The 26,856-nt window shown below is 38.8% G+C and overlaps 2 protein-coding genes across 6 annotated transcripts in view; one reads left to right on the top strand and one right to left on the bottom strand.

Moving 5' to 3' along the window:
* Positions 1–26,856, top strand: part of LOC143030923 (uncharacterized) — a 311,312-nt gene that overhangs the window by 118,874 nt on the left and 165,582 nt on the right. The gene's annotated exons all lie outside the window — the stretch shown is intronic.
* Positions 1–26,856, bottom strand: part of LOC143030924 (XK-related protein 6-like) — a 52,139-nt gene that overhangs the window by 17,420 nt on the left and 7,863 nt on the right. For 2 of the 3 annotated variants that reach the window (XM_076194187.1, XM_076194189.1), the window contains exons 2-3: positions 14,973–15,214; positions 2,868–2,990 (exon numbers count right to left, since the gene is read on the bottom strand). In XM_076194187.1, the coding sequence (XP_076050302.1) occupies positions 2,868–2,990; positions 14,973–15,214 (365 nt within the window). Of the gene's footprint in view, positions 1–2,867; positions 2,991–14,972; positions 15,215–23,400; positions 23,960–26,856 lie in introns of those variants that run through there. The other variant, XM_076194188.1, reaches the window with a different exon arrangement.

Here is a 26,856-nt window from a genome sequence, read left to right as displayed (position 1 = left end):
AGGGTGGAGCGGTGTGGAGTGTGTTCTGAGATGGAATGGGTGGGAATGATTTTATGCCTTTTCCTTTTTGGCTACCTCCCTTGTAAGGGGGGAAAAGCCTTGGTATATGTATGTATGTATGTCTTTTTAATATAAAAATGGTATTTTGTAAATGGCAAGAGTGATATACAGGGTAATTGTATGGCAATGTAATTGTATGGTAATTGTATGTAACTGTATGGTAAATGTTTTGTTTTTAGGGTCATGCAAAAAAAGTCACTATTTAGTTGAAAATGCATTTATTACAAAAAGGAAAGCAAACTGTATCAGCATACTTCTAGTGTCCCATTATTCGATGAATCTGTCCTTGGCATCAATGATGTCCTCAACACACCCTCAAAACCTGGCATAGACCTTCTTCAGAACTTAGTTGGAGATTGGAGAAAACAACTTTGATCTGACTGATCAGATCATCCTTACTCTTGCATGGGGTGCAGTTAGTATCTTGTTCAACTGTGCCCCATACAAAATAGTCCATAGGGTTGAGGTCAGGTGAGTTAGGGAGCCACACATCAGGGGCAACGAAGTCAAAGAAATATTTGGAGATCCATTTCTGTGATTTTTTTTAAGATGTGACATGGTGCTGAGTCCTGTTGCCACAGCAGCTACTTCCTCAATCCACAGCTTCACATGAGTCAGTAGGATGTCAATGTACACTTTGGTTCTTACCCTGAGCCCCTTTGGAAGGAAGAACGGGGGCATGAATTGGCCCTCGCTGCAGACTACCCCAAACACCATGACAGTTGCAGGAAACTTGGTTTTCATGCCTCTTGACACAGTCTTGGGACAGATGGCCAACCACCTGTTGTTTTGAGAGTTGTGGGTTGGTCCTGGCAGAAAAAGGAAGTAACATGTTGTTCTCCAGAGGGTGCTTCAGTTTGTTGAGCATCTTCTTGCTCTTCTTGAAGTGGTTCTCCTACATCTTTGAGGAGAGAAGTTGGCCCTTATGCATTTTGTATGACTTGTATCTGATATCTTCATGCAAACACTTCCTTATGATGCCCTCAGACACTTGCAGCTCTCTGGCAATAGACCTCATGGACCGGCTGGGGTCTTCATCAACCATAGCCTGCAATTGAGTGACAAATTCGTCATCCGTGATGGTGTCCGATCATTGAGAATGTTTCCTCTCAGCAACACCTTCATAATTGTAGTCAGAAGAAATCAACTCCCTCCTGATGGTCCTGACAAATTGTTCAGTCATTTTTAGCAGTTCTGAGATGTTGCTGCTGCTGTGTCCAGTGGAGATTAACATAAATACCACATGCCTTTTCCATAGATGAGGAAGTGTAAAGCTCTCCATGGACATAAAGTGTTGCTGGGACAAAGTCTCGACATGTACTGATTGGTTGCTTTTGTTTTGAGTGGTGTGGTTACCTGTGTCTTTCCACACAGTGACCTACTGACCATCCACAGAATCATGAAAGGCACAGAAATACTCGATAGAGAGAACTTTGTAATCTGGGACAAGAGAAGCACAAGAGGACATGGAAAGAAAATAAAAAATATAGCTACAGAAGAGATCTGAAGAAAAATAGTTTTCCACATAGAGTGGTGGACACTTGGAACAAACTGGACAATGAAATAGTGTGCACAAAAACCATTCATGGGTTTAAGAGCAAACTAGACACTGCGAGATACAAAGGCAGGACACCACGAACGTAGCTCCCCTTCCCGCAAAATACAACTAGGTAAATACAGTGTCCCTGAAACAATTACCATACACACCCTGTATATGTACAGTTCTAATGTATAGTAAAGCTTCAAAGATCTGGACAAACTAGTGGCGTAACCCTTTCTAGACCTCTGAAAATACAGATCTTCCCAAAATTACATGCTCCAACCTAATGCTTACCTAACCAGATAAATATATGGTGGACAAAACATGTCACACTATTTCACTTCACAGCACTGTACTTTCATGGCATAAATATTGTCATTATTGATTACAAATTATCATATGAACAACACATCAAACATGCAACACCTGAATACCAAAGGCAATACACAATACTGTCCATATATACTGTGTATCATTTTCTATTATGAGTAAGTGTGCTGCTCTGCCTTGCCTCCTGTGAGTTGATGCCCTGCTGGTCCAGATGAGGACAAGGGTTAGTCTCATTGAAGTTACATTGACCATCAAGAAATCCAGGATTCTTTACCAAACTACAGAGCAGTATACTGCCCCCACAAGGAGGTGGAGGGCTGGTACCTGGACTCTAGATTGGGCCCAGAAACTTGCTGTTGTTTCTTAATTTGTTCCCATGACCCCTTAAAGGCCCTCCCATCCTTAATCAAGAGACCTCTTCTGTCAATGAATACTGTGAAGTCAGTCAGGTGGTCAAGGAGAGAGTGAAGCAGGGTAGCAGAAAGGAGAATGGTAGAATTTAAAGATCACCACTGGGGTATTGACTGCATAATATTAGGTCGGTAATATGTCAGGGATTTTGTTGGGCAACCCTGTAGACCAGAGCCACTAAATATTTGTCTATGTTAAAGAAAAATCTCAAGGACAAAATGATGAGCTCCGTAACTATTACTATTCGTACTTTCTGCTGTCTTCTTGAATCTATCTTTTACCACGTTTAAGTCTCCACCTCTCCTTTTCCCTATATCTTTCCATTGGGGGATAAGAATGGTGCCACCTAGTTCCCATGTATGTTCTAGAATGCAACTAAAGAGGATTGAGTGAAGACACCATGAATCTCTGTATTTTCTTCTGTGAATATTTAAGGTCTAAGGGATAAGGACATAAATATTGTAAATTGTTTTAGTAGGATTAAATTTTGATTACAGTTGATTTACCACAATTACTGCATGCTCACCTCATTAAAGGCCCTAAAAGGAGAAGATGCATGACCCCCCGGAAACACTTCTGTGGGATTGTCATCTTGTGAAGTATGCAGTAGTCTCCAAGGCATTGTCGGTTTTGCCAATACCACACAAAACTGTAGGAATAAAAAAGGTTAATTTTCAGTTTACCATGGTTTCATAATTTTGTGGAATAGCCTGGATAAGGCTAGAGTAAAGTCAAAATTATAAATGAATTTAAAGCCAAGTTTGACTAATGTATTATACAATTAGGGAAGCACGCATACATTGGGTACAAGAGTCAAAAGCAAAGAGGATTGTATATTACCAAAAGATCTAGATATTTTTGCATGGGACCAAAAGTTGGAAATGAATTTCAATACCAAAAAATGCAAAGTATTGGAAATGGGCAATAGTGGCAAAAGAAAGTCTTTAACCCATTCAACTCCGATGACAAGATGTCTTGTCATTTGGTCAAATAAAACAAAAAATCATAATAAAACAACAAAATGTTTGATGATCAAACAGCACCAGAAAAATATGACGTCGTCAGTCCTCCTCTTCGAGGAGGACTGACGACGTCATATTTTTCTGGTGCTGTTTGATCATCAAACATTTTGTTGTTTTATTATGATTTTTTGTTTTATTTGACCAAATGACAAGACATCTTGTCATCGGAGTTGAATGGGTTAAGCTATTCTTTGGGAAGAGAACCCATTACTAGAGGAGAAAGATTTGGTAGTATTGATAAAAGACAACCTGTCACCTGACAGACATATCAGCAGGAATGTAGGAGAGACACATGGACTGCTATAGAAGGTGAAAGTGGCATTTCACCATATCGGTGAAGCAGACATACATATACCAAAGGCTTTTTCCCCCTTACAAAGGAGATAGCCAAAAGAACAAAGGCATAAAAACCACTCCCACCCATTCCATCCCCACACACACTGCCCCATCTGCCCCCCTCCCTCCCTCTTTTCTTGGCTCCTCCTGGATGACAGGTCATCCCTGCATCTTGCCCACTACCCTGGGTCAGAAGCAGTGTCACAAGACACAGCACATCCACAGCAAGGCTGCTTCATTAAATCTGTGACCCCTCCTCTCCTTCCCCTCATGCAGAAATGGAGAAGACAGGGAGAAATCCCTTTAGGCTGTGTCAATTTATTTTTCATATACTCTCTCTCACCCTCCATCCCCCACCCACTCCCCCTGATGCATCACATCATCATCCATATACAACAATTCTCTATTCACCTATATCTTCTGTCCTCTCCTGTCCTTCCTCAACAGACATTCCCTCTTTCCCAATGCCCCTTTTACCCCATCCATCCATCTCATCCTTGGTTGCCCCCTCATGTTCACTTTTTCCACCTCTGCCTTCTACACCTCTTTTACTAATCTTTCTTCACACATTCTTTCCATGTATCCAAACCATACTCTTTCATCAGTCCTATCTCCCAACTCCCTTTCCACCCCTGCTTCCCTCCTCACCTCCTCATTTCTCACTCTATCTAGCCCAGTAACCCCTATCATACTTCTCAGGCACTGCATCTCAAACACATTCAAACCCCTCCTCTTTTCCTCTCTTATGTTTCATGTTTCTGCCCCATACAGTGCTGTCAGCACAATCACTCCTTCATACAATCTCCTCAAAGCATCCATTCCCAAATGTCTAATTCTCATTACACCCCCACTCATTCCACTTCATGGATCACATCATCATCCATATACAACCATTCTCCATTCACCCCTATCTTCTGTCATCTCCCGTACTTCCTCAACAGACATTCCCCTCTTTCCCAAAGCCCCTTTTACCCCATCCATCATTCTCATCCTAGGTTGCCCCGTCATGTTCACTCCCTCCACATCTGCCTTCCACACCTCTTCTACTAGTCTTTCTTCACTCATTCTTTCCATGTGTCCAAACCATCCCAATACTCTTTCATCCACCCTATCTCCCAACTCCTTTTCCACCCCTGTTCTCCTCACCTCCTCATTTCTCACTCTATCCAGCCTAGTAACCCCTATCATACTTCTCAAGACACCTCATCTCAAACACATTCAAACTCCTTTCTTCCTCTCTTATGTTCCATGTTTCTGCTCCATACAGGGCTGTCAGCACAATCATTCATTCATACAATCTCCTCTTAGCATCCATTCCCAAATGTCTATTTCTCATTACACTTTTTAATCCACCAAGGTATTTACTTGATTCTCTGAATCTACATTTTACCTCCACCTCCACTCCTCCCTTTCCTGCCACATTCGCACCCAAGTATCTAAAACTATCCACTTCCTCCAGTCGCTCTCCCTTAATGCTCACTTCCAGTCTGCTGCCACTTTCTCCCCTTGTACATCTCATCACCTTACTTTTACCCACATTTATCTTCAACTTCCTTCTTTCACACACCTTCCTAAACTCTGTCACTAACTTCCTCAATCCCTCCTCTGATTCTGCTACAAGCGCAGTGTTGTCTGCAAACAACAACTGGCTCACCTCCCACTTTTCTCCATTTTCTTTAACCATCTCCAATCCCTGACCCATCACCCTTGCATTTACCTCTTGCACCACCCTATCCATGTATAAATTGAACAGACAGGGTGATATAACACATTCCTGATGAAGTCCCACCTTTACCTCAAACCATTCACTCCATTTCTAATCCTGACACATGCTCTACTACTTTCGTAAAAACTCTTTGACAGCTCCAAAAAGCTTTCCTCCTATCCCATATATCTACAATACCTCCCACAGTGCCTTCCTGTCTACCCTGTCATAAGCCTTTTCCAAATCCATAAAAGCCCAAAAAACATCCTTGCCTTTTCCTATGGCTTTCTCACATATCTGTCTCACCACAAAAATCTGATCTATGCAACCTCAACCTGTCCTAAACCCACACTGTTCCTCACCAAATACTCCCTCTCTTCCTCCCCTAATCCTCTCAATCAACACCCTCCCATAAGCCTTCTCAACTACACTTAACAAGCTAATCCCTCTGAAACTACTACACTCACACTTGTCCCCTTTTCCCTTGTAAAGTGGAACAATACAGGTACTCCTCCAGTCCTCTGGCACTCTACCCTCTCTTAAACAAACATTAAATAACCTCACCAGCCAGTCCACCATCATTGTACCTCCTTTTTTTCAGACATTCTGCATGGCATTCATCCAGACCAGGTGCCTTACCTGCTCTCATCATCTTATCAACTGCCTTCACTTCATCCTTCCTTATTTCTCCTCCAGTTTCCTCACTCATCACTCTCATTTTCTTAGCACTTCCCACTGCAACTACCTTTCCCTCCCAATCCTCCTTCACATTTAGCAACTCCCTAAAATACTTGGCCCATCTTCCTCTTACCGCCTTCTCTTCCTCTCTTAATTTCTTTGCAAAACATCTTTTTATTACTTTCAAAATTTTCTGTCATACTCTTACCCCATTTCACATCTGCTCTCCTCTTTGCCTCCTTTATCTTATGCTTTACTTTTGTTCTCTTTTCTTTATACCTTTCATATGATTCCCACGTCCTATTTTGTAACCAATCTGTGAAAGCTCGCTTCTTCTCTCCTACAACCTACTTTGCTTCCTCATCCCACCACTTGCTACCCTTCCTTCTCTTTCCTCTTGTCCTCCTTGTTTCACACACCATCTTTGCACACCTTGTGACTCCCTCCTTTAACTATCCCCATTCCTCCTCCAGTGCAGGATAGAGTAGAACTAGGAAGTTCTACTCTATCCTGCACTGTGGAAGGGTGGTGAGGGAAACACCAGGAACCATTGGAGATTTTATCCTGCACTCCCTCCCACTCATCTTTCATCTTCTTGTACTCCTCCTTTTCTTCCTCATTTAAGCTGTTCACTCTGAGCACCTCCATACCTTTTGTCCTTTTCCTCTTTCTCCATTTGTTCTCCACTCTCAACTTACCTTCCACCAGAAAATGATCTGATATCCTCCCCAACTCTCTCCCCTAAGAATATGTACATCCTTAAATCTTCCTATTCTACTCCTATTTACCACTACATAGTTCATTAATGCTATATCTGCCACCCTTCCATCCACCACCTTCTCCCATATGTACTTATGCTTGACTTTCTTCCTAAACATTGTATTTGCTATCATCAACTCTAGACATATCTCCACCATCAACTCTCCACTATGATTCTTTCCTGGAATTCCACACTTCTGAACCACTCTGCCTATTGGTTTATTTCCTACCCTAGCATTAAGGTCTCCCAATACAACTACATTAAGTTTCTCCCTAATCCCTTATTCATTTAAATCTATCCAAAAAGCCTCCCTTTTCTCTACATTCTTCTCACTACCAGGCTCATATGCACTTACAAAAACCCACATCTTCTTTCCCAGTTTCACCTTCATACACATTAACCTTGAAGAAACCTCCTTCCACTCCACTACATGTTTACCTATCTCTTCACTTACTAGTATAGCCACCCCTTCTCTCCCATGTCCTCTTTTCATTCCTGAGAACCTCCCAACTGCACTCCCAAGCTCACACTTGCCCCTCCCTCTCAACTGAGTTTCACTCAATGCCAACATATCCATCTTTCTTCTCACAAACATACTGCCTATCTCTTCCCTCCTTCTCTCATCTGTACCACATCCATGCACATTAAAAGGCCCAAACCTTAGGGTGCTGGTTGGAAAACTTCTAGATCCTCTTATGCCTTAGGAATGCCCCCTGTGGGGCTACAGGGAGAAAGATGCCTAGTCCTAATTCCTGTCTGGTTTTAATCACCTCATACGATTCAAGTGAGAAGACTTGGTGGTAATATTCTTTCCCCCCCACCACAGGGTAGGCAAAAAAAAAAAAAAGAAATGAATAATCAGAGAAATGGTACAGGACAGTAACAAGGGGCTGGGGGACAGCATAACAGAGGAACAGTCACAGTATAATAAAAGTGTGATCATTTCTTTATGAACAGTCTTCCTCTATCACAGACAAAATGATGTGTGGCTCTGGTCCATAGGGGTGCCCCATATAGACCCTAAAGTATCAACTGGATGCTATTTTGTCACAATAACATGCAGCCAATATTCCAAACATGGATAGACAAAGCTTGGAAAAGATGGAGAAAAGACAAAACTTAAAATGTTGCAAATATATATTAATCAAAGGAACAAATGTGAAAAAATACACAGGGAAGAAAAAAGATACTATGAAAAAGACATAAAAAAAATGTAAGGATCAGCCAAAACTATTCTATAGATATATAAATGGTAAACTAAAAAACAAACAGGAAATAGTGAAACTACACCAAGGGAATATGGAATACACAGAAGATACAGAAATGGCTTCAGTCATGAGCAAGCACCTCAAGTTGATTTTCAGTAGAGAAAATGTACAATATTGGGATGGAGGGAGAAAAGTGAAATCCCTCCCTATGAGGGAAATATTAGTAACATGGAAAGAAATAATAGCAAACTGGATATTAAAAGAATGTAAAGAAGAACTAACAGACAAAGCATATAAAATAATAAGTTGCTCTCTCAAAGAAGGAAAAATACCAGAAGACTGTAAAAAGGCTGATATTGCACCAATTTATAAAGGAGGAAATAAGGAAGACCAAACAAATTACAGACCAGTTTCCCTTACAAGCATGGTAGCCAAAATTTGTGAAAAAGTTATGAAAATAGATGGATAAAACATCTGGAGAACAATATACTAAATCCAAGACAATTCATATTTCAATAGGGAAGATCATGTACCACAAATTTGATCTGTTTTAACTCAAGACTACTAGATATAATACAGGTAAGTGATGGATGGACTGATTGTGCTTTCCTAGATCTACAAAAAGCTTTTGATAAAGTCCCACACAAAAAACTATTAAGAAAACTGGAAACCATAGGAGGAATACAAGGTAAACTACTGAAATGGATAGAGGACTTTTTACATGGAAGAAAAATGAGGGTAGGGCTGAGAGATAAGAGTTCTATGTGGGAAGAGGTAATTAGTTGAGTTCCACAAGGATATTGGTTCCAATAATGTTTGCTGTATATGTGAATGACATAGACGAGGGTGTGGAATGTTACATGAGCTTCTTTGCAGATGATGTAGAATTGTTAAAGAAAGTGAGTACTGAAATGGATTATGACTAACTGCAGAGAGATCTGAACAGGGTTTGGGAATGGAGTTAGAAGTGGGAAGTGGACTTCAACATTAAGAAATGTAGCATAATGGAATTTGGGAAAAGTAAAAAAAAAAGGAATATCAGGACAATATAAGATTGGTGAAAAAGAAGTAATGAAAGTGTGATCTGAAAAAGACCTGGGAGTAATCATCACTAAAGATATGTCCCCTGATAAAAATATAAACAAAATTATCAGTGAAACCTATAACTTACTAAGATCAATAAAATTGGCATTTACTTACTTGGATGAAGAAATGGTAAAGAAAATACTATTCACATTGATAAGGCCAAAATTGGAGTATGCAGCAACACTATGGTCACCCAGTACTAAAAAGAATATAAGGAAGATTGAAAGAATCCAGAAAGCAACTATGTTGACCATCTACAGAATTATGAGAGAAGATTTACTAATTTGGGATAAGAGAAACACAAGAGGGTATGGAAGGAAGCTCAAAAAGGACTGTTATAGAAGAGAACTGAAAAAGAACAGCTTTCCCACTCAAAGTGGTGGATGCATGGAACATATCAAAACAATAGTGTGTGCAAAAACCGTACAAGAATTTAAGAGCAAATTAGATATGGCAAGATACAGAGACAGGACACCACGAGCGTAGCTCCCCTTCCTGTAAGAAACAACTAGGTAAATACAGTGTTGGCATTTGAGGACTATGGATATATGACCCAGTGTGGAGGAGGCAGCTAGTTGAATGTACTAATAGTAGTATACAGGAAAGGAGCAACACTTGTTGGGTTCTGTCTCCTACTCTCCAGTTTATCATACCTAGCCTCATGGGGTCCCGACTTTGGATAATATCTTAAGGTAGTATATTTGAAAACAGTGTGAAGTCAAAATAATGGAAGGCATTACAACAACAATTGTTAGTATGGAAAAGAAGTGAAATTTGAATTGTTCTATCGGTGGCAACTGAAGATGGGATCAGTAATTTGGTTGTAGACAGTGGACAGGTGCAACACGGTTATTATGGAACAAGACAAAGTAGAACAAGTTAAAACTGAAATGGCACAGGTGCCAAGATGAGAGGGAGGGAGGGAGGAGGGTGGAGGGGAGTGGAGTGTGTGGGGGATGGAATAGGTGGGAGTGGTCTCTATGCCTTTTTCTTTTTGGCTAACACCCCCCCCCCTGTAAGGGGGAAAAAAAGCCTTTGGTATATGTATGCATGTAAAACTGAAATGGGAATTATGAGAGATATTTAGAAAAGTGGTGGAGGATATGGTTATGATCAGAGGAAATTAAGGCACTCAAGAAACTTGTTAGACTGGTGAAAATAGTTTAACTGAATGGCAAATTGTGAAATATTGAAGGAAATTTGCAAATAAGAACTTGGGGAACTGTAGGGTGAATATAACAAATTAAATGAAGAAAAAATTAAATTTGAGGTCAGTGTGAGAGCAATGAAAAGGCTAAAGAAAATTAAGAAAATATCAGAGAAATCAAACAAGGGTAGACAAGGTGGTTAAAATTAGAGGAACAAGTACAGCTTAAAAGTATATATATAAATATATATATATACTTTTATATATTTTATATATATACATATATATATTTTTTTGTACCTCTCATGTGATTTGTCCTATTTTGTAACCAATCTGTGAATGCTCACTTCTTCTCTTCTATAACCTTCTTTGCTTCATCATCCCACCACTCTCTACCCTTCCTTCTATTTCCTCCTGTCCTTGTTCCACACACCATCTTTGCACACCTTGCGACTCCCTCTTTGAACCATTCCCATTCCTCCTCCATTCCATGTTCTACTTTATCCCTCACTCCCAATTCTCTCTCAGCTTCCTTTTGTACTCCTCCTTTTCTTTCTCATTTAAGCAGTTTACTCTAAGCACCTCCCTACTTTTTGTACTTTTCTTCTTTCTCCATCTATCCTCCACTCTCTATTTACCTTCCACCAAAAAATGATCTGATATTCCCCCATGCTCTCCCCTTAGAACATGTACATCCAAAAATCATCCTGTTCTCCTGGAACAGTGTGGATTTAAAGCCCTATCTACCACCCTTCCATCCACCACCCTCTTCCATATGTGCTTATGCATGACTTTCTTCCTAAACACTGTATTTGCTATCATTAACTCTAGTCATATGTCCACCATCAACTCTCCTCTACAAATTTTTCCTGGAACTCCACGTTTCCCAACCACTCTGTCTACTGGTTCATTTCCTACCCAAACATTAAGATTTCCCAATACCACTAAATTGACATTTCACCCCAAACCCTCTATGCCCTCATTTAAACTGTAAAAAATAAATAAATAAATAAAAATAAAATAAATAGAAAAAGTATCAAATATAAACTGTACAAATGCAGATGGATTGATACCAGCAAAATTAGAAAGGTCTACCCACAGGAGATAAGACCATACATACTGTGAACATCAGTGGAAATATTGATGTTCATTTGATCAGGGAAAAACAATATACAGAGGAGGGACATGGAAGGAAAAATGGGAGGTGGCATGATGGTAGCAGTAAAAAGAAGCATCCAGGTGGAAAAAGTGGAAATGGGAGGAGTGGTCATGGTAAGGAATATAAGAATTATTAGTGAAGAGACATGGAATGAAGTAGAGTATAGAATTAATAGGTAACACAGCTGAACAACTGAAAAGATTTATTGAAAGTGAGAATATAACTGAAGGATGAAATGTGAAGAGGCAACATGGGAGGAATGGGAGACAGGGAAGTGAAGAAGCCTGGAGCAAAATGTTGAATATAGCACTAATATAATGACCCAATGGGTGAAAGAATCAACATGATATAGAGGCAAAGATAAACCTGCAAGGATGGATTTGATTTCAACCAAGAAACCAGAAGTGATTGAATCATTGAAAATTATCAGTGCCAAATGGTTCTTGGAGTGATACATACTTAGTTGAAAAAAATTAGAATGGTGTTCACTTTAGGAAAAAGGAGAGGAAAAATTATCCAGATTAGTTTTTGCAGTAGTGATATGGTTCTCACATAAAAAGAAAATTATATATATAAAAAAAGGAGAATACAAAGAGCAGCATTCAAAATGACCCCAGCATAGGAGACTGATCACAAAAAGTGCACTTGGAAAGGGACCTTGGAGTATTAACCCCTTCCATACGGTGCCGCACACGTAGGCGTCATGGACTTAGATCTCGGTGGCAGCAACCAATGCCAGCCGTACGACGTGTCGTAATAATACTTGCATCATAAAATATAGTCACCGCTTATATCGATCGTTCTCTCTTCACCCGTGAATTTTGATAACCATAGAAAATGCGATTACAAAAGAATTAGAAAGAATGTCATTATGGAGGGGCGACTACAATAAATATAATCAAGACGCCGATATGGCAGCCTCGCGAATACAGGTAAACGTCGACTTACGATGGCATTAGGTTTCGATAGAGCCATCGTAAGACGATTTCATCGTAAGTCGATCCCCAATTTGTGTATCACTGTTCCGTGGTCACTGTACCTAGCCTACCTGTATATTAACCACCAGAGATACTGAATATAGCCTATTAAACATGTACAGTAGTTTATTTAATTATTTTTATCCTTTTTACCATATTCAAACACTATAGTATGTATTTTCAGTACGGAACTTAAATCTCGCGGGCAGCAGCCAATGCCAGCCGTACGACGTGACATAATAATACTCGCATCATAAAATATAGTCACCGCTTATATCGATCGTTCTCTCTTTCACCCGCGAATTTTGAAAACCACAGAGAATGAGATTCAAGGCACATTTGAGAGAATGTAAAAACACAGGGGCGACTACAATAAATATAATCAAGACGCCGATATGGCAGCGTCGCGAATCCACTTGCTCCTCATGACGCCTACGTGTGCGGCACCGTATGGAAGGGGTTAAATTATCATATCGTCGTCGTCGTCGTCATCGTAAAGTCGAACAATCGTAAGTCGCGGCCATCGTAAGTCGACGTTTACCTGTACACTCGCTCCCCATGACGCCTACGTGTGCGGCACCGTATGGAAGGGGTTAATCGGTAAAGACATGACACCAGATAAACATATAAACAAAATAGTTGGTGAAACCTACAACCTATTAAGGTCAATGAAAGTGACATTTGACTACTTTGATGAAGAAATTATAAAAAAAAAAAAAAAAATGCATTAATTAGACCAAAGCTGGAATATACAGCGACACTGTAGACACCCAGTACTAAAAAGAATATAGGGAAACTAGAAAGAATACAGACGGCAACAACAAAGTTGGCACCAGCTCTTTCCAATTTAACATACGAACAAAGATGATCAAAATTGGAACTACCAACACTAGAGCAGAGAAGAGAAAGAAGTGATCTACTGACTATATATAGAATCATGAGAGGAATGGAAATCCTTGATAGAAATGATTTACTAAAAAATGACAATTGAAAAACAAAAGGTCATGAAAAGAAACTCAAAAAGGATAACTATAGAAGAGATTGGAAAAAGAATAGCTTCCCACATAGAGTGCTGGATATGGAATAACTTAGATAAAGAAACAGTGTGTGCAAACACTATTCAAGATTTTAAGAAAAAACTTGATGCTGAAAGATACAAAGACAGGTCACTACGAGCATAGCTCCCTTCCCGTGTAATACAACTAGGTAAATACATGAGGAGAGACTGGCTGAAGTGGACCTTCCAACATTGGAAAATAGAAGAGAGAGGAGTATGCAGAACTATGTAAGGAGTGGACAAAATTGGCAGTGAAGAATTTTTAATGCAGGATGGAAGAGTAATAAGGTCATGGAGAATAATTGAAAAAGACAAGTTGTATGAAAGATATTAAGAATATGGTTTTCAGTGAAGATGCATTTATTTGTGGAATAACATGATGGACAAAAAGAATTTAAAACCAAATTTGACTGATGGGGAACAGACACAGGATTCCATTAATATAAGCTCTTATGCAGTGAATAAAAACAGAAGAGAAAGGATGATATGAAGGTGGCTTGGTCCAGTAAATTACAGACTGGTATATAGGAATAGAGACAAATAATAGATAATGCTAGCCCTGCAAGATAGATGTCAAAGAGGATCATTTCTTCTTATCCCATTTTCAGAACTGATCAACATCCTTGCCTTCATTTGGAGGTGCAGCTCTGAAAGGCTGGCATTCATTTTCTGGATGAAGATAAAATTCTTTCTATTTTCCCCCACTTTTTCACACTGGATTCAATGAAAACAGACAACTGTTTTTCTCTTCATGTAATATATAAGCAGAATCACATAAACAACTCTGGAACAAAGAAGGGAAAGAGGAGACCTACTATCTATAGAATTATGAAAGGAATGGAAATCTTAGATAAGAATGATTTATTGAAATGGGACAATGGAAAAGCAAGAGGACACGAAAAGAAACTCAAAAAAGATAATTACAGAAGAGATCTGAAAAAAGAATAGCTTCCCACACAGTGATAGATGCTTGGAACAAATTAGACAAAGAAACAGTGTGTGCAAACACTATTCAAGATTTTAAGAAAAAACTTGATGCTGAGAGATACAAAGACGGGTCCCCACAAGCATAGCTCCCTTCCCGTATAATACAACTAGGTAAATATAATATGGACAATAGTCCAAAATTTCTTCCTAGAGACATCATTGTAAAGACCTAAGAACTTTTGCAGCCATTGTAAGGTTTCAGGCTTCCAACCCTTAAAACTCAGGGCAACATTTACACTCGGCCCTCAATTGAACAGACCCACATTTAATGGGTTTTAGAAGCAACAGACAAAATCCAATAAATAAGAATAAATTTATGAGTCCTCCCACAGTCCCTGATAAGTCTGATAGGAAATTACAGTAGATATGTTGAATTCATTGGACCAAGGTCCCCCCTACTTTGTCCATTAAATCAAGGGATGGTTATATAATTATTATGAGTAGGTAAATGCACATAGATAATCCACACCTGTTCTTTGATAGATTCATAATATTTATTTTGCACCAACCTTAAAATATTAAGAATGACCATAGGCAGGATGATGATTACAACTGTGATGACAAACCAGCCATAAGCATCATCACCTGAAGAGGTGCCATGGTTGTCTTCTGCCTGGCGCCACAGCAGGTAAGCTAGCATAGCATCGGATTCTATGTCGAGCAGGAAAGTGATAATACTGACAATGACGCCCACCACCCCAAACATGCTCATGGATACTTGGGCATGTGGAGGTGGTTCTAGGCTCCCAATCTGGTACAAAAAGGAAAGGGTTAAGTTTTATGATTTTTTTCCCCCCCAAATATAAGTTTAGTTTCTTGTTAACCCATTAAACTCCGATGACAAGATTCTTGTCATTTGGTCAAATAAAACAAAAAATCATAAAACACCAAAATGTTTGATCAAACATTTTGGTGTTTTATGATTTTTTGTTTTATTTGACCAAATGACAAGAATCTTGTCATCGAAGTTTAATGGGTTAAATAAGCATACCAATAACCCCTGAAACAAAAGTACGTGATGTATGACTTATAGTACCTAATATTCAAATTCATGTAATTTTTTTTCTGTAGCATTGGTACAAGGTTTGTAATATGCTGTCTGTGTGCTGTTGCATTGCACAATGTTGCAATTGCTAGAACTTAAAATCAAATTGATTACACCAAAATTATTTAATAAATTATTTGTTTTGATTAAACTTTATATTGTACAGTATATACATTTTAAGGGACCAGTCTGGGGTACCTGCCACTGTTTTGCATGGTGGATATCAGAGAAATACCTCTTCACTGCCAATCTTCAAAATGCCATCAAGACCCTCAGCACCATTTGGGGGATCATTTCTGAGGGGTTGACATTGTCTCTGGATCAGGCTCGAGATATTTCTTTATTAATTTTAGCTATTTCCCTTCACTTTTTCACTTAAGGAGAGCTGGCAATTATTGTCCACCTCCACCACCACCACCTACTCCTCTTGCTTTAGCCAGCTGGTGCCTAGTACCAGGGGCAGATCCAGGAAATTCTAAAAAGGTGTGGGGTGCCAGAATATATATATATATATATATATATATATATATATATATATATATATATATATATATATATATATATATATATATATATATATATGGATCACATGAAGAATCGTCACCCCAGACTTTGACAGGGTGACAATTCTTCATGTGGGCTATCCTAGGGTGACAATTCTTTATGTGGACCATCCTAGCTTCACGATTCTTCATTTGTATAAATTGATAACAATAATCATAACCTTCATTCAACCTAAAGTAACCTAACCTAATCGAACAAACCTAACTTAACCTAACCTAATCTTTATTCCACTGTTGATATTTGGTGTATGGGGTGACAGTTCTTCAGGTGGGACCTCATGGGGTGACAATTCTTCATGTGGGCATCTTGGGGTGACAATTCTTCATGTGCCCCATATATATACACCAAGAGAAATTGTTTAATTTATTAAACAAGCAATTGATACATTTAAAGTGCTTATAGATGGTCACAATGTGTATAACTAATACTTGGTTGACATCCCCTTTGCTTTTTCCAATGCAAGGACCCTTCTAGGCATGCTAGTGATTAGTTCACGAATATCATCTTGAGGGAATTCTTGTTGTATTACCCATAGTAATCCTAAGAGTTCAGGCTTTTTGCGAAGTTGTTGGTCTAATATGCCCCATAGGTGTTTGATAGGGTTCATATCTGGAGACTGACTTGGCCATGGAAGTTTCCTGATCCCATTTTGGCTCAACCAATTTTGTGTTGCTTGAGCAGTGTGACAAGGAGCTCCATCTTCCATAAATGGGAAGACAGTTTTACTTATTCTACCACTGGAGAATATTGGAATGAGTCCTTCCTTTAATATAAAAACATTTTTGCCTGAATTGATGTTTCCTTGACACTCCACAAGCTCTGATCAACCATCACTCCAAGCTGCACCCAACACCAGTATTGAAATGCCCCCATGTTTCACTGTTGGATGCAGTCTTTTGAGGTCAAACTCTTGACTATAGAGTCTCTTTGACCCACACTCTTCCATGGTCAGAAAATAATGCAAATCATGACTCATCAGAGAAAATGACAGTGCTCCAAACTGCCACAGGTCTCTCCATCATCTCAACAGCCCAATCCTTTCTGCGCTTGATATTGGCTGGATGAAGGAGTCGTTTCCTTCTTGCAGCTCTGCCATAGTAATCCAGCTTGTGGAGATAACTGACAGCTGTTCTGGGACTGACATCAGCTTGTGCTGCTATGTCAGGCCTTGCAACGTGGATCCTCTTTGACATTTCTTTTGACAAGATGCAAGGTTCTCTCTGAGGGCCCGGGACGACCTGAATGAGGTTTTGTGCCCTTCTTTCCCTCTCTAGTGAATTATACGATCACTCTTTTAACAGTAGAAAGGGGTATTGACAAATTTTCAGATATTTTGCATTGACTAAGTTCACCTTCATTTTGACCCACAATACGACCTCGCTGAAATTCAGATAGGTCTACTGCTCCTTTGGTTCGTGGCATGCTTGATTAATCTTGTATGTAATCTGAAACATAAATCTAGGTAAATATAACATATTAGATAAATTTGAATAACATTAAGCATTAAATAAGAGCAGAAATGCATTTTTCTTGGTGTCTATTCAATTCTGTCATGTATGTGTATATATATTTATTTATAACTGGTGGTTTTTAAACTTCTTCCCTTTTGCCATGCATTTCCAAAGATAACCCATGTAATCCCAAATATCAGCAGCTTGATATTTTTTTAGTGAGTGATAGAAACATTGAACAAATTTATTCTACAAATCAGCACGTATTTAATAAGTTGAAATTCATTAATCACTCTAAGACATGAGGCAATAGGTCTAACACTGAAAACACAAATTAGACGAAACTATTCATAAACTTGAAAACACACACACACACGAACAAAGATTGTCCAAATTGGAACTACCAACTCTGGAACAAAGAAGAGAAAGAGGAGATCTACTGACTATAGAATCATGAAAGGAATGAAAGGAATCCTAGATATGATTTTTAAAATGGGACAACGGAAAAACATGAGGACATGAAAAGAAACTCAAAAAGGGTAATTATAGAAGAGATCTGAAAAAGAATAGCTTTCCACACAGAGAGGTGGATACCTGGAATAAATTAGATAAGGCAATAGTGTGCAAATACTATTCAAGAATTTAAGAGCAAACTTGATGCTGAAAGATACAAAGACGGATCACCATGAACATAGCTCCCTTCCCATATAATACAACTAGATAAATACACACAAATTAGCAAACTAAACTGCTGGAACATCAGTCTAACCTAAATTGACCAATAAACACATTCATTTTCTAGAGTTACAATGTACCAAAGGCTTCAAGGAGTTTCACAACCCACTGGCTGAGAATCCCAAGCCTAAACAAAGAAAAGATGCCAGTTCTTAGTCTCAAATCAGTCAATTGCACGATCACTAGAAATAGGCATATTGTTGTGGACAGCGAGAAAGGCAAGCCTGTTAAGGCATTCTTGGCCAGTGGTGTTTCTCAGGCAAGTCTTCAAACATTTTAAGGCCGATAACAAGCTCTCAGCTTCTGAACTTGTAACTGGTAGGGTTAGCAAGATAGTAAGAAGCTTCGCAGTGTTTGGGAACATATAAATGTCGGTATATTCCTTCGCATTTTTCACAGACTTGAATGCATATTCCATTTTTAGATAAAGTAATTGGCAAGCTACAGAGATCTGAAGATGGAACTGTACCAGTTGCTCAGGTTGAAGGAGCTTGTCAAAGGCTCAAAGGGAAATGTGGACGGTGTTCTCAAAACTTCCAAGTTCTATGAGAGTGACATTGATTCACTGAGGTGGATATATCCACCTCAGTACTTCTGCCCACACAAGCACCAGTGAATCAATGTCACTCTCATAGAACTTGGAAGTTTTGAGAACACCGTCCACATTTGCCTTTGAGCCTTTGACAAGCTCCTTCAACCTGAGCAACTGGTACAGTTCCATCATCAGATCTCTGTAGCTTGCCAATTACTTTATCTAAAAATGGAATATACACTGAGCGTTGATAGTACTCCTCAGCAGTTGCGACCGGAACATTGGTACACTGTCATCCACAGACTTGAGGAACAGGAGTTATCATGAGCTAAGTCTATTTCAGCAAGCAGGTCTTTAGCTTTCTTGAAAATATTGTGAAAGTACTTCCTAGTATTCAGGGTTCTGCTTGAGTTAATTGTATGCACCAAAACTGACTGCTTCAACCAATCCAATGAGATTTTTTTTTTTTTTTTTTTTTTTTTTTTTTTATCATGGCAAGTAACATTCCAGCACTGGCATCCAGCTTCATCTCATCTTCAAGGAAAACCACAATCAGAGGCAGAAACTCAACAAATATGAGGATGGCACCATGCCACTTGATCCATTTCATAGGACACAGGCTTACCATCTTTTTTCGGTTTGCTGAAGAAAGCTTCATGAGTTCAGTGAACCTAAGTATCCTCGTGTCACTGGAGTGGATGTAGCTATAGATATCATTGATAACCTGAACAGCAAGTTTCACCTCCTTCACATCAGCCGGTGGTTGAAACAGTGAATCAGTTTTGCAAGGGGGTTTGCTGCACGATGATAGCAACACAACCTCTAAACTTCCCTATCATGGTACTTGCCTCATCAAAGCCTAGGCTACAGTATTTTGACATGTCTAAGCCAAGGCCCTCAACAGTGAGGACAAGCAGTGGGGCCAGACCTTCACCGGTAAGGTCCTACATTATTTGAATAGTGTAGGATTGGCCAACTGGTTATATCTTCCTTTTTTTTTCAACAAAAACTTTCAAAATGTCTTCTTTGCTCTCCTAGTATACCATAAATGAAGATTTATCAAAATAAAATTAGCCCTAAATACAGAACTATCCCCCACCCTCCCAAAATAATTTCCTAGCCATAAAACCTTTCAAAACATCTTTACCATCTAAATATGCTATATATGAAATCTTAACAAAACCAGAGTACCCATTAACATGGAACTATCCCCCAAAACTGCACATTAACCAAGTTCTGGTAAAATGCATCTGCAGTACCTATACAGTCAGACCAAGTACACCACTCTTATCAGTGCTGCTCTGCAATTACTGTGCCTCAAAAGGCAAAATGAATGCAAAAATAAATAGCAATTCTGAATATATAACCAGAGAAGCCAAATTTATGGGTCAGAGTGCAATAGATGAAGTTATTTTTCTAAACCACCCATTCCCTTTTACAAATGGTTTTGTAAACTATCCCAGGTAATTCCACCATCTTAATAGTCACATTCTGATTAAAATACATGTTTAAAGAGCTGATTTCTGATGATTTCCAAAGAATCCCAAGACATGCAGTCTTTCATCACGCATTGGCCTGAGAAGTGATGAGTGCGTACACACTTGCAGTTTCTATTGAAAAATGTCACTGAATTTAATTGAAGCTGAAGAAGAGGAGTTAGACAGTAGAGGTCATTCATTATCCATCCAGCTCTATATGTTTGAGCCCATAATACGATGCCAAATATCAAAAGATGATCAAGAAATGACTGAACATGCAGAAGTTGACCTTCTTGATGATGATGATGAAAATGGAAAGGTGATTTATGAGAAAGACATTTATGATACCATAAATGGGTCAGATGTAACCGGTATGAATTCATGAACAAAAAGCTAAAAAAAAAAATATTTTCCCCATCTCTGTAATATGGCTTGTTGAATATCCAGCAGTCATAGTGGGAGGGACTTATATATGTTGTAATGGAACCTTTTGCATGAAATTTGTTGTATATATATATGTTGGGATACCAAAACATCAGAAATAGGACAGGGGCGGATCAACAGGTGTTGGAAGCTTAGTCTTAAAGATGTAGAATTCCAAATTATTGACAGTGTTGGTTTTGTTGGTACATTCTTTAACTATTTTTACAATAAGCAGCTACACAATAGACCATAATCTACCCAATTTTCTCATAGCTATTCAATAAATTCAACTCCGATGACAAGAATCTTGTCATCGGAGTTGAATGGGTTAATAGATTCAATGTTTACAATGGTGCATGAATACCATATGACTTCTCAAGCATCACAGTTCCGACAATTCTGGGACTAGTTTTCAAACTGTAGACAGTTTTTTCAGAGTTGAAAAAAAGCATTTTTTGGCTAAATTAAAGTTTGATAGCAAAAATATTTTGTGGCAGTGGTTGTCTTTTTTTTCTACTCTGCTTAGACTTTAGGAAAAAAGTGTAAATTTGGTGCACTGATTTTTAACATCACTAATATTCTAAATAATTGAAAAATATTTACTGTGCCAACAATTGTTCAGTCTTAAAACTCCCATCTCTAAGTGAGTTGAGCTTCTGTGTTTTTTGTTGCTGTTGAACTTTTGGGTTGTTGAGTGAAGAATCATACCCCATTGGATACAGATACTCACTAATACAACACAGACAGCAATCCAAAGGTTCATCCCAGAGAGATCTTTGGGAGAGCCCAAGGACCATTGTTTGCTGTTGTGGAGCTACAGACTTTCAATTGGGAAAGCTGACATCCAGGAACTATTTCTCCTACCACAGGGTGGTGGTATAGAAACAGCTCTACACCAATACAACACAGATATCAGTCCATATTTTTCCCTCAGAGAACAGGTGGATGGTCTTAAGCATTATTGCCAGCTGCTGTGAGGCAACACTTACTATTATTATTATTTTATGCTACTTTTATTACTCACAGATAGTGTCTGAAAGAGCTGATGATTTATGTCTCTTTGCTAAGTAGCAGATACAACATCATGGAAATATCATCTCTTACCCAAGTCACTTCCTTTGATAATTAGGTCATTGGGTTCTCCATTGCAAAACTTAACAGGGTGTGTATGTACCTATTTGTAGTATACAAGTAAGGAGCAACACTTGTTGGGTACGGCCTCTTACTCACCAATTTTTCATACCCAGCCTCAAATTCATGTACACTTTCAACTTATCTATATCCTTGGTTTCCAGTTATAATATTTAGATTTGAATTCATGTATTGTTTTAGCTTGGGCTATATCATCTCCTAAGTTACTTCAAGCAATTATGTATCTATATGGAAAAATGTATTTCTTCACATATTTTAGACATATAGTCTTCCTTAACCTCTTAAATATGAGTCAAATTCTTGCGGGCAGCATCAGCAGCCTGATGTACAATGATTCGATGATGCATCACAATACTCATATTTTAAAATATAAAGTTACAGCTGTATTACTCATTCTCTTTCACTCTGAATATTAATAACCACAGAAAATATGATCAAGCCAGTTCACAGAATATGGGGGTCACTCAACTACAACTACAAAATAAATATAATAAAGATGCTAACACTGACATCTATCACTTGTGCCTCCTGACACCTACGTAGGCATCATTGTATGGAAGGGGTCAATTTGTTCTCATGACCTCTTAGGCCTTGTATCCTTAAATGAGAGACTTCATCTGTCAATGTAATCTCTTTAGTGACCTGAATACTGTAAACATATCACCCCTTTCTCTTCAGTCTTTCAAAGTTGGCAGACCCAGTGCTTTTCATCTTTCCACGTATTGTTTATATCTGCCAGGCTGGGTACCAGTTTGGTTGCTGCCATTTCTATTCTTCAGATCTTGTTTATATCCTTGACTGTGTGGGAACTATATCACTGATGCATATTCCAGTCTTGGATGGATCAGGGTTTTGATGAGTTTTTCATTATCTCTTCATCCATATAGTGAAAAGCCACTTCAATCTTCTAGAGTAGTCCATATGTCTCTCCCACAATCCTTCTGATTTGTCTGTCAGGTGATAAGTTGTCTTTTATCAAAACTTAAATCTTTCTCATCTTTTGCATTTGTAATGTCTTCACTTCCCAAGAAATAGTAGGTCTTTTGCAGCTGTTGTGATTTTTTTTTTGTATTGAACTTCCATCCCCATTCTTGGCTCTTGCAAAAATAGCCTAGATATTTTTGCAGTTGTGTACAGTCCTCATATATTTGTATGTAGTATGACCCCCAAGGATGAAAATACAGATGTGTATATGTGTACATGCATATGATATATATATATAATATATATATATAATGTGTGTGTGTGTGTGTGTGTAGATTTTGGATCATTATTACCTCTGAAATCCGCTTCTCGGCATAAAAATCACCATAGAGTAGAATCAAGATATGCTCAACACAATAATACATGAAGGTGTATTTTTAGGGAAATCAACCCTTCCCTCAAAAAAAAAAAATAAATAAATAAATAATAAATAAATAAATAAATAAATAAATAAATAAATCTAATGCGCCAAAGGCACCCAAAGGTTGTGGTCATATGTTATCTTTTGTTGACGGCGTATATTGTAGTACACAACTACCTCTAAGTTTGTAGAAATATATAAAACAAACTCACCATATTTGCGTGTGGGTTTTCACGAGCCATTTATTTATGTGAAGGCCTTTTTTATTATTATTGTTTCGTCATGTCGTGGCGGGCCCCCACCGCCTGCGTCGACGCCACCCCCACCACCACCAGCAACACGATGGTGATGATGATGGTCACACTTTCCTGAACAAATTCCTGAATATTTGTCTTCATGTGTGCCTCGACATTTCCTACTAACACTTTCTCTGTTGCTATGCGAGTCCTTCAACTGGGAAAAGGTAATCAACTAGTGACACAAACATGCGCACCGTCGACCGAGATAATGTCGGGGGTCTACTTGCCCCCTCCCCCTTACACTTTCTGACGTCACTCTTATCGCGTTAGTGCCATCGGTTAGATAACAGCATTGCCTTTTGTTTTTATTATGAAAACGATAACATAAAACTGTCATCCTGGGTTTTGAACTCTTCGAAAATAAAGATAGGCCATGAACACTATTCCTGTGAGTTGATTAATTAAACGCACGCGTACACGCACATACATGACGCACGCGCGCAGCTTGCTGTTTAGTGTCTCAGCCAGCCAGTTCAGCGGAACTGAGATATATCCTCTCTTGAAAAGCATCACTTCTGCAACCTGCTACTGTCTCCTCTAACCCATTAAACTCCGATGACAAGATTCTTGTCATTTGGTCAAATAAAACAAAAAATCATAAAACACTAAAATGTTTGATCAAACACCAGAAAAATATGACGTCAGTCCTCGCTTCGCGAAGCGAGGACTGACGTCATATTTTTCTGGTGTTTGATCAAACATTTTGGTGTTTTATGATTTTTTGTTTTATTTGACAAAATGACAAGAATATTGTCATCGGAGTTTAATGGGCTAAGTAAGGGAATGGCGTAGGGTGTGATGTGTGCAAAGTCACACCATTATCCATAGTGTGCCATATTAGTAATGTAATTCTCACTCGAGAGGGCAAGGCTGATCACGATTTGTCTGCGCACACGGAATGCATTTCTCAAAAATAAAGTAATAATGATAATAACAACAGTCATAATAAGTAACAGAAAATAAATTAATAAACCATTGATAATAATTATACAAATAAAATAAATTCAAATGGAATAGAAGAAAATCATGGGTAGAGCTGCAATATGAATATGAATGGATGGAAATAACAAACAGCCTGCAGAGCTCGGTAATGTTAACGATGTTTATAAATGACATGAACAATAAAATCGCAGTCATACGATGGTGTTAAAGTCACGAAGGGAGTAAAACAACTTAAAAATGTAGTGTCCTGCTGGAAGATTTAAACAGGATTCATGAGTGGGGGCCAGTGGGGGAAAAAAATGGTGCAACAAGATGTAAATTGTTGGAAATGATAAAAGTACAAATAGATAACATAACGAAATGTATCTGCAGGAAATTAATCAGTATCAAAAGGGAGAGATAAAAGACTACCAGGAACATTTCACAAATATGTATATATATATAAATATATATAATTTGGAGAGGAAGGTTGACGAGTGATGTTACTTTAGTACCTGAACGAAAAACGGGGGGGGGGGGGATCATTCCGAAATTTTTATCCGAACCAGGTTTGCAGCAGTGGTGGTGCAGTCCCTACCTCACATGGAAAGATATAAGAGAAACAATGCAGAAAACACCAACCTTATCAGAAGAAAGAATTGAGGTGACTTGGCTGTTGTGATCACAAAAGTAAAATTTCAGTATGGGACGGAAGATTTACCAGGGGACACATAATGAAACGAAATAAAACGATCTGAACTTCTGGACTAGTCTGGACGACGACATACTTCAACTAAACAACACAAGTGAATATGCATTTATCAACAACAATTCACTTTAATTCTCAGCCATCAACACCGAGACACTCGAGGAGGCATACATGCAGAAATTGAAACGTGATACAGCCAAGGACACGAACCTGCGCTAGCACGTGACGTAAAGTGAAGTTTGAGTCGTGGAAAAATAGGTACGGGATCGCAGGAGTCTAGCTATTTCCCTGGGTATTACAATTAGACAGCTGGGCGCGTTCCACGGTGCGTTCCGCTTTAGCTTGGCCGCGGTTAGCGCTCCCGAACTTAAGCTTAAGAGACAGGTTCATACCGAAATAAAAGTCCGGTAGGCCACATACTATACCAAAGGGAAATTTTCGTAGGCCACATAATATACCGGCACCTATATTGCTTTAAAAGTTTGGAAGCGCTAACCGCGGCGAAACTAAAGCAGAGCGCACCGAGGAACGCGCCCAGCTCTGCAATAAGGTAAACACACACAGACATTTTAAGTTTAAGAGGGGGACGGGTGGCCAGTGTGTACCTCGACCTAGAGAAGGCATTTGATAAAGTACCTCACAGTCGACTTATGTGGAAATTGGAGCACGTTGAAGGACTGAGAGGCAAACTATTGGAATGGATGAAATTTTTTTTGGAACTATGTGTTCTTGTCATTATCTGCACTTCATGTATATTGATTCTTTGCCAAATGAATTTATTATTATAAGATGTCGCAGAGCAGTAATGAGTTGAGTTCCACAAGGTTCAGTGCATGATGGAAGGAACAACAGGCTAAGCCAACGTGTTTGCAAAAGATGCAATAATCTTAAGGATGTGAAGAAATACAGTTTTCCATATAGATGCATAAATATGTGGAATAGTATATCTGATATAGCCCACGCTCAAACAATACAAGAGTTAATATCTAAATATGATAACTGGAAATCAAGGATATCGATTAAGTGCATGAATTTAAGGCTAGTTGTGATTAGAACAAATATAGAGAGAAATAGAAAACGGGATCCAACGAGCGTTGCTCCTTCCCTGTATGCTATACAATTAGGTAAATACATGCACAGACGGCACATTCGCGCACGCGCTTACAAACACAACGCTGTACTGCGAGCCGGCACTCCAACATTGGTGGGCAAGGAACTGGGTGTGTGTATGTGTATGTACTGTAAGGTCACATCATTACTCATAAATCGGGTCATATGTAAGCTCTCATCCGGGAAGGTAATAACTCGATCACGAGTCCAACACGTGATCCAAGATCTTGGTGCATCACACACACACGTACTCCATGAAAGAATGCTTAGATTGTCTATATTTTGACTTGGAAAAGACATATATTAGTTGGAAAACAGAACTTAAAGAGAGCACACTGACTTGGATAAAGGATTTTCTGAATGAGAGAAGTATATAAACGACTGTGAAAAATTATGCTCGGATAAGAGACGACTGGTAGGGAATTACAGGTATTGGCACACAAGTAAGCGTACATTAATTATGTGAATGGTTGAGATAGTTCCGCATACTTCTCTTTTTGGTGATGCCAAGGTCTAGGAAATTGCAATTTGCAATAGAGGACATATACAGTGTATGAATGGAACAATAGGTGAGAGATGACATTTATTTCATAGAAACGCGAAGTTGTGGATATAAAGAAGAAAGAGAC

Source organism: Oratosquilla oratoria, chromosome 12 (assembly GCF_046742065.1).
Source record: "Oratosquilla oratoria isolate Oo_2021 chromosome 12, ASM4674206v1, whole genome shotgun sequence".
In the NCBI taxonomy this organism is placed as follows: Eukaryota; Metazoa; Arthropoda; class Malacostraca; order Stomatopoda; family Squillidae; genus Oratosquilla; species Oratosquilla oratoria.
Note: the sequence above shows the minus strand (reverse complement) of the source record. Positions and strands in the feature narration are given on the sequence as shown.